Source organism: Henckelia pumila, chromosome 4 (assembly GCF_033568475.1).
Source record: "Henckelia pumila isolate YLH828 chromosome 4, ASM3356847v2, whole genome shotgun sequence".
In the NCBI taxonomy this organism is placed as follows: Eukaryota; Viridiplantae; Streptophyta; class Magnoliopsida; order Lamiales; family Gesneriaceae; genus Henckelia; species Henckelia pumila.
In genome coordinates, this window is record NC_133123.1 from 158,496,356 (window position 1) to 158,511,883 (window position 15,528).

At 38.8% G+C, this 15,528-nt stretch overlaps 1 protein-coding gene across 7 annotated transcripts; it reads right to left on the reverse strand.

Annotated features, from left to right (window-relative positions):
• Positions 1 to 110: 110 nt before the first annotated feature.
• LOC140865961 (endoribonuclease Dicer homolog 1) lies at positions 111 to 14,271 on the reverse strand. Of its 7 annotated transcripts, none has more exons than XR_012144767.1 (20): positions 13,063 to 14,271; positions 12,865 to 12,978; positions 10,795 to 11,005; positions 10,195 to 10,589; positions 9,720 to 9,948; positions 8,895 to 9,067; positions 8,676 to 8,798; positions 8,435 to 8,595; positions 6,497 to 6,730; positions 6,239 to 6,389; positions 5,973 to 6,155; positions 4,602 to 4,922; positions 3,876 to 4,504; positions 3,026 to 3,126; positions 2,733 to 2,944; positions 1,727 to 2,647; positions 1,486 to 1,650; positions 1,005 to 1,375; positions 663 to 898; positions 111 to 386 (listed from the first exon to the last, which is right to left on the reverse strand). XR_012144767.1 is itself a non-coding variant. In XM_073270808.1 (20 exons), the coding sequence occupies exons 1-20, from the start codon at positions 13,750 to 13,752 to the stop codon at positions 721 to 723; spliced, it is 5,484 nt and encodes a 1,827-aa protein (XP_073126909.1). In that variant the 5' UTR covers positions 13,753 to 14,271; the 3' UTR covers positions 513 to 720. The 7 variants fall into 7 exon arrangements, 6 of the variants coding, with proteins under 6 accessions (XP_073126909.1, XP_073126908.1, XP_073126911.1 ...); XM_073270808.1 differs by lacking the exon at positions 111 to 386 and having other exon boundaries at positions 513 to 898; positions 2,733 to 2,932; positions 4,602 to 4,697; positions 4,764 to 4,922; XM_073270807.1 differs by lacking the exon at positions 111 to 386 and having other exon boundaries at positions 513 to 898; positions 4,602 to 4,697; positions 4,764 to 4,922.
• Positions 14,272 to 15,528: the final 1,257 nt, after the last annotated feature.

The window sequence follows — 15,528 nt, forward strand, 5'->3', positions numbered from 1 at the left end:
TATTCTGTTGAACATATCATTTTTATATTTTTATCAAAAAACTCGTTATATATACTATAGTTTTTAAAAATAATTATCAGTTATTATTATTTATCGATCATAAAAACTAAATCCGAGGAACAAAAAAATCCGACCACCCAATATATATTTCCACAAGAAGTTTAGAGATGGTATTTGCCCATTTGCCCTTTGCCCTTTGCCATCATTCACCTTATGACAAATTATCCTCGCAATATAGACACCAAATGTAGATCAGTAAGATGTCATCTGCCATAATACTTGACCGAGGTTTCCGGCATCTTCAACCACATTCATGGTGCTCAAAAATGCGGCGACACGCGAGGTATACGCTCAATCGATTTGGTAAAAACACAGCAGATTTGAAGCTGAGGAGCACAGATAAGGGAATGAGTAACTTCACTGCCAAATGTTTTCCTACAACTCTCTGTCTTTAAGACAGAAAACGAGGCGAAAAAATATTTTCTTCTGTTCTTTCCCAGCAAAATCACGAGTTAAACTTACTAGCCGAAGAGCTATATAGAAGCTGGGGAGTATACAAAATAAATCCCTCCAGCAGGGCAGAAAGATGGAAGATTCACAGGCCTTGAGGGACTGTTGATGAATTAAATGATGCAATACAAAAAAGAGACGTAAAGTATAACCTTTCAGATCGGTTGCTAGATGACAAGCATCCAACGTCGCGTTTCTGTAAAAGAATTATCATGTATACCATTTATTCAGAAGTTCCAGAAGGAGAACTGCAGCAGAATCCTTCGCTTTCTTGACACTCGGCATTGGATCGCCGATGCATTCATCGGTCCATCCTCTATCAGAAGTATTAACACGCACAGCAAAGGTAAATCTTTTTGCATGTGCTGGACCACCCTCGTGTATACATCTGAAACGTTTTTTTTTTTTTTGGGAAAAAAAAGCCATATAAATGAATATTTCTCCGCGAACGACATTTTTAATTAGAAATTTCAAGGTAGAAAAAGAGCTCTTACTGGTATATAGGCATTGGCCAGTTTCTACGCAAGCAGATATCATTTAAGGTCTGCCTGGTAAAACTTTGGCTACCATTCTTCTCTTTTCCATCAGCCTCACCGCTCTCTTTGGCTTCAGCTGACTCCTTTTCTTTCAGAGCGACAAGAGCATTTCGGGCGGCCAGTTTTTGTGCCATTTTCTTTTGAGGATTATGGGCGACCCCGACCTGCACACCATCAACATAAACTTCCACGATAGCCAGGTTCCCACTCCGAGTAGCTTTGTATTCTAGGCCTTCAGCTTGTTGCTGGCATCGCTCTTGTAATTCTCGAACAGGATGCATCGGGAGCGTTTCTGGAGTAACCATCGGGTTCAGCAAGGGCTGAAAAACCTGGAAATTTACACCAAATACATTCCAACTCAAACCTCCAAGCCCATCCCTAACAAGTAACAACATTATGAGTCAATAAAATTCTGATGGGTTACATTAATGAAGCTAACCTTCCATACAGATGCGGTAACACATCCACTATCAAGGAAGATAGCCCCAGCAATTGATTCGAAAATATCTCCAAGAACTTTCGGAGCTTTGCAATCCCCTAAACCAAAAGAGTTGAACCCAGGTTTTGAAAGTTCATTCTGAACCTCTTTCACAAAATCCCGAATCTGAAAGTGGGTTAAAATAAAAGCAATGGACATATAACACACGGTAGCTAAACGAAGAAGACAAAAATTTGCAAACCTGTTTCTCAAGGGCACTTGAACCGTGGCGAAGATGAGTATGAAGGTTATGTTTGACAGCCACGCGTGCAAAGTTCTCGTTATTTACAGCAGCTGCTCGCAAGTCGGTTAGACGTCCTGGAGGCAAATCTGTGTATGTGAAGAACAGGTACCTTGTGATGAGATGATCTAACACTGCATCACCAACAAATTCTAGTCGTTGATAACAAGACACTCCAGAAGATGGACGTGATGCATGAGTTATAGCTTCAACAAGCAACCCTCTATCACTGAACTTGCAATTCAAAGAACCTTCTAATGAATCGAAATCGATACTTCTCAGTATATTCTCTGGAACAGTGCTCGGCTTGACTGAGTATTTAATTTCTTTCAAATCAAAATCGATGTCAATTCCTATCCATCTCATTAGGTGGTTGGCAGCATACTTTCCACCTTCGACATAATAGACACCAATTAATGCTTCCACGACATCAGCCAGAGTTTTTCCAGAGAGCACACGATAAGAACTTGAGTCACTCTCAAGTTCCCCATCTTCCATTTCAACATCTTCATATCCATCAGTATCGTGGATCTTTCTACTTAACCTCTCATCGGAATCTATTTCTTCATAAAAAAATGATGAATCTGCATCCTTGGTGTCCTCGTCAAAGACAGGAAGCACCCCAGGTGAAGCCCATCTAGATGGAGCAAAACGATCTGCCTGGATGTATGACTGGAGCCCTTTGTTCAAAGCATACCTATAAAGTACCATGTTGCTTACCATTTGCTGTCTCATTCTGGTGAGCTGACCTTCATGTTTTTGGGGATATTTTAGAAAAAGAAATCTACTCACAACCCACTTCAGGTAAGCATCTCCTAAAAGCTCTGCTCTTTCATAGCAGAAGGTCTCTTGGCATGAAGCTGCCGTCAAGGCTTCCAAGATCTGCAAGTAGCCAGATCACAGATCAGGTGTACGACTGTACATTAACAGTTGCTTTCAAGAATCACTTTATAAAATTCTAGAATACCTTTGAAGCCGGAACAGGATAATTAATGATATCCTTAAGTTGAACAGCAAGCAGCATGCTTTCAATTCTCCTCATAATAGATGGCAATCTTTGAGCACCCCTAACCAGCGAACCAGGAAGAGAATGTACAAAACATAGTTCGGGGGGGAGGAAAACATAATATGTTTTCTCAGGTGTCTCTTCAGATACACCATCATGACCTATCATAGAAACTTCCATATGGGTAATCAGATAGCCAAACACAAAGCTAAATACCAAAATTATAAAAATAAAAAATTAACCAAAGAGCATACCATCTGAATGTTCAAACCGTGGAGATAAGAGATTCTTGCAATATGAAACACCACGGGCTCTTATTAGAGGTTGCTGTCTATAGATCAATTCTACCCCATACCTACAATTAATTTGGTCAGCAAGGTCACCACGCTGCAAGTAGAGAATGGAATTTGCTCAATGTTTGAAGGCTTCTAGTCTTCTAGTAACTAAAATAAACATAGTCAAAACAATGTAACACACTTGTAAACTACCTTATCCATACTCAAATGTTTATACACACTCCAATAATTACAATGATTGATAAATCTTATTTTTTTTCCAATTTCACTAGAAATAGCCAATTCTTGCACACAAAATAGGTTAAAAGCAAGTCGGAAAGGCATCGTCTCTTTGGAGTTTTGAGTTGAGATTATTCTACTCGAAATCCCAGTTACCAGCTTGAATTTACAAATTAAAAAATCAATTTTCCTACCCATCAGAACATCATTCCAAAAACACAAACATATTTTAAATTTTAAATTCCTCATCACTGTACGAAAACTAAACTACCCGAAACCTTCAAAAGGCAAAACATCACTAAAGGATTCAAAATTTTCTCATCCAACTCTCCTAAAACTCTTTTTAAAAATCACAGAAAACCTAATCAAATGTCAATTTTTTTATCCTTTTTTTTAAAATTCTTTTTCACCAAACATATTCCTGATTCCAGCCAAACTCTTTCGAAGCTAGCACATATAAAAGTGAAATATATCAATAAAAACAACCGGATACATGGAGGAATTCATATTCATACACACATCATCTATGCAATAGGGGAAGAGTCAAAACAAAATAAATCTTAGCAAATTCAAAGTGCGGGAAACATACTTTTGCTTATAATATTCGGCGTAAGAACTGTACTCCAGAGGACCTAGGTAGCCTTCCTTCCTCGGGAATGAGTTCTCAGCTGTCATATCAAAGCGCACAGAATCAACATAGAACCTCTTTCCAGAATGAGCTGCAGTGACAATTTTTCCTCCCAGATCTTCAACCATAATACAGGAATCAGCCATCATCAATTTTCCATTTGTTAAATCAACTAGAGACGGTACTCTACTAGCATCACGATGAGGTGCTAGTCCAGATGCTTTGACCACATCAAACTGAGCAACAGCTCCTCTAATCCCATAAGTAGGATGGCTTTTCTGTTCATTGGCCATGCCATGTCGCAATTTTGCAAATCCATACTCCCTACGGTCTCCACCAAGTGTTCGCTCATTGGTGCCAAGGTAAACATCCGGTCTAGCTCTCTGAAGGGGATTACTCCATGCATCTGTCTTATTAACTTTATCAATTAGAGCCCAGTCGATAAGATGTACTGGATCTGTAGATTTTCCTCCAGACAAAGGAACAAATAAATATGCCTTCGCAGTGTCCCAAGGAGTGCTGGATGGTTCGACATCCACATCCAAAACAATGCTCATCAGGCGAACGTGGAAGCTCTTAAGCAGAGTCAACTGTATACAGAAAAATGTTGGTGCTTTCTCAAACTTTTATTCTAAGCCAAGCACAGCAAAGTAATGATTCAAATAATCAAAGAAAGAATCTACACACCTGAGTTTCTCTAATTTCTGTCAGCCCTTCATAAACAAGTGAAGCCTTTGTTATCACAGCCCGAGCAATAAATAAGTCCATCGACATTGATAATACCTGGCAAGTATATGGGAGAAAATGAAGAACTCTACTCTTGTTGGACTTAAAATGAAAATAAGGTACCTCAGCATCCAACTCAGCGCCAAACACTATTGCAAACTCTGACACTTGGTTTAGGAGGAGATCTTTTGAGAAGCCAGCATTTTCACATTTGACAGAGTACATGTAAAGATTAAAGATCTTGGATTCTTCACAGCCTTTTCCAGATAATATCCACTCTCCCTGCAAAGAAAAAGGTAGGTATGTGCTTCTAAAACCCCACAACAAAGCATTAACAGACAACGTAGGGATAATAAGGAGAATCCATGACCAATAGACTTGTTTATTTGATCGAAACATGGCATGAAACTACTGGAAGCCACTGACACGCCAGAACTACAAACAGCAGGTCCCAACAAAAGATGCATCGCCAAGAAAAATCTATCACAACTCTGTTGAATTCACAGTTCTAACAGGCAGCACCTAGGACCGCCGTCCCGATTTTTAGACAGTTGATGCCATTGGGTGTTATTACATAATCAGCCACCTATGCCACCTAATCACCGCTTAGGCAGCTCAAAATTCCCCTAGACGGCCAGCTAGAATAATATATTTTTTAAAATTTTAAAAGATTATTTGACAAATTTACCCATCAATTTGTATAGAATGAAGATGAGGGAAATATCATGATTTTTGTGTTTGAATTCGATAAAAATGAATTATTGGATAAATATTAAAATGAACACGAAGGATTATAGTTATGCTATAAAGTTAAAACTGTCTGGGCCCTGCCTAAGCGTCTAGACGGTGGGTGACCATCCGCCTATCGTCTACTGCTTTTTAGAACATTGCTGAAAGACGACCTCGGGATCTTTAATTCCACACACACATGTGCACCAAAACAATCATCGCCAGACATTGATGATATTTCTGGTGTTCAATTTATTTGATATTATGCACAAATTCAGTAGATTTGATAACCACATATGACTTAACTGCAAATCTATTCCATTCAGAATTTCACTGCATTAGAAATTGTCTTCCAACAATCAGGAGGGATCGCAATCACCAATGCTTTCATGCAGACAAACTCATACATATTTGAGTACAATTTAGCGTGTGTCTATGCTCTTAATTGAAAAAGGGAGGTCATTGGTATTTCAACACGAAAAGCATCCAAATGACACTTCAGTTTCAAGAAAATGTAGTTAAATTTCAATCATGAAGGTATGTCCAGCGAATCATCTTCAAGCTTAAGTCTGCTAATACAAAACAAGGACAGGAGGAACTAACCTGGAGAATATCAGCAACACCTTCAGGGTAAAATTCTCTATGTCTTGCAGTTCCTGGGAGAGGATCTCCTTCATCATTTTGTTCAACTTTGTCAGTTTCTGCCCCAATTCCCTTGTCTGGCAATAGCATATCAGTAAACGCTCCCATCTCATGTAGCTTTTTGCAAGCAGCCAAACAAACAGCCTACAGATTCCATAATTTGTCAAATAGATACCCCACAATAAGAACTCAAATAAGTTGTGTGAAGATTTTTAACATAATCATGCCTGCTGAGCAAGACGCATCGACTTGCATGGAGGACCTTCAAGTTTTTCAAAGGGTGCATTGCAAGGAAGTTGAAGCTCACATGAATATTCCATTGGGCCTCCTGGAGTCTCATGACGCTTTATTGTAAACTCTGGATGAAGAATTGAATACCTGCATGTATAAAAGGTAAGTGATTGCAAAATGATAAGAAATGCATGAAGAGATTTGCCTCACGTGTGTGTGTGTTTGTATGCAGAGGGAGAGAGAGAGAGAGAGACCTGTCACTAGGCAGTTGAGAGCAGTAAAAGTGGACGAGTCCAACAGCTGAATTCAAGCTAACAACAGCACCCGTTGATTTCACCTGGTACATTGTACCATCTACAGCCTCTCCTGAATTTATGCCGCAGGTATCCTTGAGATGACTAATATCAGTCCTCTCAATGGCTTCTTTCCGCAAAGTTTCTTCACTATTCCTAGCATTCTTTAAAAAAGCAACATGGGACAGATTCTCTCTGCAAATGAATCATCAATTTCTAAGTAAGCTATATAAGTCGTCGCTTATGTAGACCAAAACAACATGTTGGTATGGGATTTTGCAGCCTTCATGAGTTTAATCGAGTGTTGCTAGCAAAACAAGTTTGGAGAATAATTCGTGATCCCTCTTCAATTATGACACAAGTACTAAAAGCAAGGTATTTAAAACACGAAGATATCATGGAAGCAAATTTAGGCTCGAAACCATCATACATTTGGCAGTCTATCTTATGGAGTCGAGACCTTATTCAAAAAGAAATTCGGTGGAGAGTAGGAAATGGACATCACATAAGGGCTCTGACTGATAAATGGATTCCAAGATTGGCAAGTGGGAAAAGTTTTTCGAACAGAACCGGTGGGATGTTGATGGTTGAGGATATGATTTCTGCAAATCGATCATGGAATGAGGAAGCAGTGCGCAATAATTTTTCTTCAATTGAAGCAGAATATCCATTAGATATCCCATTAAGTTGGACTGATTCGACAGATTTGAGATTCTGGAAATGGGATAGTAAAGGGCAATACACTGTAAAATATGGCTATATGCTCGAGACAGGAAGCTTAGAACCCCCGACGTCGCAGTCTACCTACTCTTTGGAAGCTTGGTGGAAACAGATTAGGGCCATACATATCCCACAAAAAGTTCGCATATTCTTTTGGCAAGCTTGTCATGATTTCATTCCGACTGACTTGTTCCGGTAAGCATGGCTTGTTCTTTCTGTGGTTCATTGCAAAGTTCGACTAACCACTGTATTGTTTTGCCTTATTGTTCGTGAAGCTTGGAAACGAACCAATCTTTGGCATGTTTTGAAGAAGTGCAGTAAGCTGCCCTTCATTTATTGTGGGCTTTATATGAAGAAAAATTTGGTAAAACATGAATTTGAGCTTTTTGTAATGCAAACTTGGGCGGTTTGGAAAGAGATTTGTAAAATGAAGCATATCGCGAATCAACCGTTTCGTTCAGTAAATGTAGATTGGGTGGCATTCTATCTCAATGAATATCGTAAAGCAAGACGTGATAGTGTGTCTCAAGGTCTAGTTAACCAATCATCTAACGAGAAGAGATGGTCAAAACCCCCCATGGGATTGAGTAGGCTGAATGTAGATGCAGGATTTAATGAGAAGATTGGATGTTTTAGTGTTGGGGCTGTTATTAGAGACCACCATGGGAGTATATGTGCTGCTGAAGGTAGGGGAATTCGCAATCCGGGCTCGGTTGTGACTGCTGAACTAATAGCTATAAAACATGGAATGTTGCTGTCGATGAATCTTGGATTGATTAATGTGCTGGTGTATTCTGATTCTTTGATAGCCGTCCAAACGGTGACGTCGCTGAAAGAGAATCTCAGTCCGAATGGCAATCTGATCAACGACATCTTGGATCTTCTTGCTTTGGGAGGCTTTGTTAGTATTAATCATGTTAGTAGATGTGCGAACAAGCTGGCCCATCGACTTGCGATGTTTGCTCTTTATCACCCTTTCCCTTTGTAATGGATGAAGGTTTTTACCCATCTTGGTTGATGGATGTAGCTTTGGATAATATTTCTAAGTAATAGATTGTGTTATTGTTTATATATATACATATATATATATATGTACGTGTGTATATATATATGTATGTATGTGTATATATATATAAGTTGTCACTTCATGGGAAAGTAAAGTTATGGCACAGAGTCTACCTCTCAACCATCAAAATATAATCTGATCCAGGTTTTCGAGCTCGACCTCTGGACTGAATGTAAGCCAACACAGTTTTGGCAAGATCAAAGCGGATGACAACATTACATTGCCGAATATCAAGTCCCTCCTCGGCAACACTAGTGGCAACTAAGACAGTCACCTGTCAAACACATGAATACCAAATAACTTGATAGGAATTTACTAAGGGAATTCAAGCAATATATTGAAAGTTTAACATACACGCCCGTCTCGGAATCTGGCAATTGTATCTTGCATTTGAGAGGTTCGCATTTCTTGACTGTTATTGTGCCCTATCAAACTTGCTGATTTGACAAAACTTAGAGATGGAAGTTCCATAAACACCTGAACAGATACCAGAAACTTTAATTCATGTAGGCAGACACTAGCTGGCAAGAAATCGCTTCAAGCCACAATAATTGTTTGCTGTACTCAATTGACCTTAGGAAGAACCAAGGCTGCCACAACACGTTCGACGAAAATTATTGCACGGAAATCCTCTGTGTGTTGATATTTTAGAAGTATTTTGATTAATGACTGCACCTTTGGAGTCACCTTCCCATCAGCAACTGCAGCTCCAATAATCACATCAACATGCTCCCCACCAGAGACAACTAACAGACATTATCATCACATTATCAATCCAATGACAAATTCACGAACCAGAAACCACCACCAAGTTGTAAGACATACATCAAAAGAACCAGAGCACAAATACTGATAACTCAAGCATAAAGTAGCATCTGTCAAATTATATAACTGCAAGTAGAATCTAATATGACGTGCAAGCCTCCATCAGACTGGTTCCTCTGACAAGCAAATCCTCCATGGACATAAATATAATTGATTTATGAGAAAAGGTACAGCTGACATTTGAATGATTGTTGAATCATCAACTGTACCATCTAATAGATAGAATTAATCAAACAGGGTGGTGAATAAAAAAAAAGTCTTGAAACACCATAATCGAGCAACATTTTTTTGTCAGAAAAAAAGATCAAAGATCATTATTCCACATAATCAAAGGCACAAACAAACACTAATTTGATTCAGCGTCTTTTTCCAGTGTAAGATTTGGACAATACATAAATCAAGCAGATAAAATCAGTTGGTTTGTGTTTCACTACCCAGGAAAGAACTGGGTACTCTTGCTCAGAGTTCAGAGATAGCCTTCAGTTGGATAATGACAAAATGTTTACAGGATAGGGCAATCAATAAGTCATTGTTAGTGTGCACTATTTAAGATAAAGATGGCAAAGTACTCACTGTGACTGGTAGTGAGTTCCCCTTCCTCAAGTTCATCGGGCACATTCCCATTTACAGAAGCATCATCCATGTCAGAACCTGTAGCATTATTCTCTGAAATGGCTCCTTCAGACAGATTACATTGCAAGAGAGAGACAACTGTGATTAGGTAAGATTCTTGGAACTTGATATCAAGTTGGTAGTTTGCCCTTTCATCATTTTGCAAAGCTGTTAAGAATGCATGCGCAACCTGCCAAAAAAAATGAAAAGAAAAGGCAAAAATATAATGCATGAGACCAATAACTCCAGTCACCCAGAACAAAGCAGTTTATGCCTGATTTTGGCTGTCAGCATATCCATATCCCAACTTCACCACCAGCCCATCAAAAAATGGAGGAAGAGAGAGAAAAAATATACAGATACAAGTAGGCAAACTTGGACATCAGTTGCATAGGATGAGTGTAAAATACAATCTATAATAAAGATGGCAAACCACCTTGTAAGCGCACCACTGGCCTAGTTCACCAAGTGCATAATTGATCGCCCTCAATTTTTGGATTAAGTTTGCAGCACCATCACTTTCTGTTCGTTCAGACACACCATAAACTTGACGCAACTCTTCCTTAGCTCCAGCATCTCTTGCTCCCATGAATTGCCACTTACTTCTTCTAGAGCTTGACCGAGCAGCCTCTTCAACAGTCTGTTCCATTAGTTTTATTTTTTCATGGAGAGACCATAAGCTAGAAGCTTTATCATACTCCACCACCACTTCTGAAGGCATCGGTACATGTTTCTCCAGTTCCTTACGGTCTTTAATGGTACAAACTACAGAGTCTAGTTTACTCTCCAGATTTCGAATTTTTACTGCACAATCCACTTGGCTAGAAACACCTGCAACAACAAAGTACAAATTTCTTCAGCTCAAGAAACTTCAATGAATGAACATAACAAGGGACCAACACAACACCTAGTGCAAAGAAATATCAAAAGAGAACCAATAAAAACTTATGTTTGTATCTACGGATAAAAAATCCATGTGGTGTTTCCTAGAAGAACCTAATACTTTGCGATATAGAGACACAAATAAGAATAATACCCTTCAAGTTGACAGGAGATGCAGTCATCCCAAAAACTGATGGCCTCTTCTCTTTTGGTGTTGTGTGATAAAACTCAGACATCACCAATGAATAAGGATGCTTCTTTACTGCATGATGACATTCGTCCAGAATAAGGAGATTTATTGCTTCCATTTTCACTATACTGTGCCTAAGTATATTCAAAAGAATTTGAGCCGTCATCACTAAGACCTGGTTAAAGAGAAACAGAAGGAAGAAACATTAAGTGCCTTCACAAGTTTTCTGTAGTAAATTCCAGTGCTTGGACTTTGTAACTTCAGAACGATAATTTTGCACATATTTCAGCAAAGTCTTGAAATTTTAGCAAAAAGATATCCATTACAACGCCTACTAGTAGGCAACTGGCCCAAAATCCGCCCAATCGTATAAGCTACACCACTATGCTTTCAAATGACCACATATCCAAAAGCTATTGTTTATAATTACCATAGGAATTTGAGATAGTTTTCAACTGCTATTTCACTGTTTTTAAAGCGTATTTGCCACATGATGGCAGCTGACAGTTAAGTGTATTAGAGTGACAGCGCCAAACATGAACAAGCAAGAAACAAGTGAAAAAAAAAAAGAAAAAGAAAAGTATTAATGTTCTATAAGTTATTGACTACAAGCCAGAGTAACCAAATATACATCCATAGGGAATAGACCATGCTTCTCACATGGTCTCACATATGTGTTTGGCAACAACGAAAGCATGGAATATCCAAATTTTTTAAAATGCACCAAAACAGGTAAGTTCTGAAACGGAAGAATAATGGTGTTCTAATGAAGCTTATTAGTTTTAACATGTAAATCACAGAAAGTCATTGGTCTTCACAAGAAAGAACATGATGAATTAAGTTTTTTTTATCAGAACCGATAATATTATATAAATGGAATTAGATGATAACTACAAAAGACGGATCAGGGGTTCACGCATTGACTCTAGAGAAATAACAACTGAGATACTGAAGGAGTGTGATTATGAGATGATAATGCTCCAATGTTGATTGAATCTCGCCAGATGGTAGAGAAACTTAATAAGATTCCCAAAAGTTCCAACAAAATCTCCCATTACCGACCTGCTTTCTTTAACTTTCAGATTTTTCCAAAATGTCAAGCTCACCTCGGTAACATGGTCTCGATTTTTGGTACAAATTTATTTCTCAACTTTAAGGTGAGTGGAGAGTGGGACACAAATAAGCAGATGCAATAATTTTTCACTTATTATTTACCACGGGTTTGCCTTGATTGACTATTACTTTATCCACTTTATCTTTCTTCTTAACTAAAATAGGTACATCGGTGCTCGACCACGTTACACTACAATAGGTACCTGGATTTTACCAAAACTTCTTAAAAAATAGTAAAACGCAAAGGACACAATCGCTATTTTCAAGACACAGCCCTCCAATTCACAAATTGAGGAGATATATAACTGCAGCAAACTCCACTTGTTATGTTATATTTCCACATACAATTAAAGTAATATTTTTCATAACTTACAATGCCTGATTTTTTAACAATCTTGGCAAAAGTAATCGTTAGACATCTGCAATCTAAAAGTAATGCCAATTATTTAGTTTTTCTTCCCTCCAGTTTTACGATTCATTAGATAAGGTAAATCTACTTTATGCCTCCAAACTCATTCTTGTTTCTCTATTATCAAAACTGGCAGGTTTAATGTCAAATCTCCATGGTTTCAACTTTCAAGGTGATTTCATGCATCACCAAATGAGGAAGTATATCTAAGCATATGAAGTGAGTTTTCCATGTGAATTGAACTCCGCAAATGGTACAAATTCAAATGATATAAGAGCTGGAGAAAATTAGAGCATCTTTTACTGCATTCGATTTAATCGAGGGCATCATTATCAATGCTAAAAAAAATCAAATGAAACATTTAAATTTCCTTTTACAATGTTAATATCACCAGTCATTCATCATCAGACAAATTGACAAACACTTGAAAGGAGGAGAAGGGGCGAGCTTAGCATACATAGCCACAAACTCTTCATTTCAATTATAACCATAAGTGTGACATTCAAAAGTACCTGCTTACTTTCAAACTCGCGTTGCCACCTCCTCGCATCCCAGAAATCTTGGCCCATTTCACCACAGTAATGGCCAACTTGATAACCAGTACGCTCGCGTATTACTTCTGCTTGCTGCATATAAAGAGTTGAGTAACTGAATAGGACTTACAAATTGAAAGAGAAAAAAACATCACTCATTGTCCAGTAGATCACTACCTGATACACGAGTGGAACTTTAGGTACCAAAAAGACTGCAAGCAATTTTTTATTTTGTTTTTGCAACTCTACGCTGATACTTTTTATAAGCAGAACAGCGATCAGTGTTTTTCCAGCCCCAGTTTCAAGAAAAGCAATTGTGTTTCTACTCTTTGCCTGCTCAAGAACATCCAGCTGATATTGGCGAGCTTGCTCTTCAGGAAGCTTCTCTTTCGGCTCATCAACTTTATTTTCTTCCAAATCTTCGTCACCTTTGTTAATTTTCTCATTGTTCAACTTCTCTTTTCTATTTCGACAAGATTCCCAAGAACCCACTTGAAATATCAATTCATTTGTTGTTTTATCCCTCTCCCAGAAACCCTTTGCTTCCCTGAACTCCCTATCCTTCCAACTACATGAATTATAGCGTTCCCTTCTTCTAACTTGATCCCTGACCCTCACATCCATCTCTGTATCATCTGGACCTCGACGTCTCTTCCTGCCTGAAGTCCTATCCCAAACTCTCCTCTTCTTCGATGGTTCACTACCATCAAAGAAACAAGGGTCATTGGAAACCTGCTGAGAATATGATTCGGGAACCACAGTCGTGTTAGCTCCTAAATCAACAAAATAGTCGTCATCCTCACAGGCATCTAACCAGTACGAGGATCTGACATCAGCATTCCCTGAATCCCTAACCTCGTCGTCCATTTTTCACAACAAAATTATTACAACAAAAAAAAAACTTAAATTACAAACCAGCCCGGAATATGATCACCGGGTCTCTTCTCCGAGCTGGCAATGCCAATTGCCAGATAGTTATACAACAAATAATATACAAAACCAGTGGTCGCCGTTCTGACGACCGGACATCAAGAATTCGAGCCTTTTTCCAGTGTTAATTCCACCAAGCACGCGTTTCTGCTGCAACCGAAAAAAGAAAAGAAAAAAAAAAGCCTTCGGGCCCTTAATGCTCCGCCGGAAAACGGACCTTATAATTTTGGAACCGATAGTTTATCAAGAAGCTGAAGTGACTCTCAAGTCGGGAGCAAGAACTCCAGAATCTTGCAATTGAAACCTCACTGAATCAGTTCGTTGGAAGACCGAGCTGTAAGGTACGAACTTAACGGCCTGCGACGGCGGAAATGCGTAGAAAGAGACGGCACGGCGGCGAGGAAGACGGCGAAGATGCGGCGGAGCCAAGCGAATATTAAGGAGCGAGACCTGTGATTCGATTTTATTTTGTTCATATTCTTGTCTTAAAGAAGAAGAAGAATAAAAGCAGTGAATTCCAATTTTGACCCTTTTACCCTTCACAGTATCAATTCAATGTCCATGTCACATTTGTTCCAAAATTTGGGAAAGCTCTATGATTAGATTTGATGTTTTCTTTGGTTGATCTAAAGTATTATTTTTTTTAAAAAAAATAATATATATATATGTTGAATCCGATATTTTGGTGATAACAAACAACAACTCATTGTATAGGAATGTGCTGCCAACCATTGTATTTCAGGAATCTACTACAACTTCTACCGGAAGCTTGTCAACCGCCTTTGCTCTCGACCGGCTGAAGTCACAAGCCTATCGACTGGCTATCAAAACCAGCAGAGGATAAATCTATCTACCGGAAGCTTGTCAACCGCCTTTATCTCTCGACCGGTTGAAGTCACAAGCTTATCGACTGGTTATTCAAACCAGCAGAGGACAAATATCTCTACCGGTAGAATGCCAACTGCCTATCTAGATATCTCGAGACAAGTACCTGTGACAAGATGTTCTTTGCAGGATCCTTTATTAAAAGCAGAACCGGCGTTTCAGAAGATTTGTTGACTCCTGCAAATCAAGACAACAGGTTGTACCAAAATGGCAAAAACACAGAATGACTGCAGATAAAGCATTCGACCGTTTATTCCAGTTTTGGACCCTGGAAGTTGTCTGCAGTGTACGATCCTCATGCAGAATCATCAATGCATTTATGAGCATTAAATGTGCATTCAATGCAGCATCAGAACGTTCAAAATAAAGACGTTGATGATTGACCTATATAAAGGGAAGATTGCTCAAAAAGAGAACAACAACAAGAACAACAACAAGTGATACGAGACAACGAAGAGAGACAAGCAACTCAGAAAAATTTCAATCACTTGACAAATATCAGAAGTCCTCATCTGATATACTTGAGCACACTTACAAGATCATTCATCTGCTGCTCAAATAAACCCTCGCCTACAGTTCACATATCTGATCGTCAAGGATCATCTTAGGGTTTTCAAGCCTCTCGACCGCTCTGCAGTCTGAGAAGCTCAACTCAACTATACTCAGTGTTGAAGAGACTTGAAGCTGCTCTGAAAGCTTCCACCAGTCTGATAAGAACTGAGAATCTTATCTGTGTAAATCTAGGAGTTTCGGATTAGGCATTGGATAAGTTCTAAGTCTGAAGTGGGTGTATTACAAGACGTTGTAATAACCAAAGTCTTCTAGTGA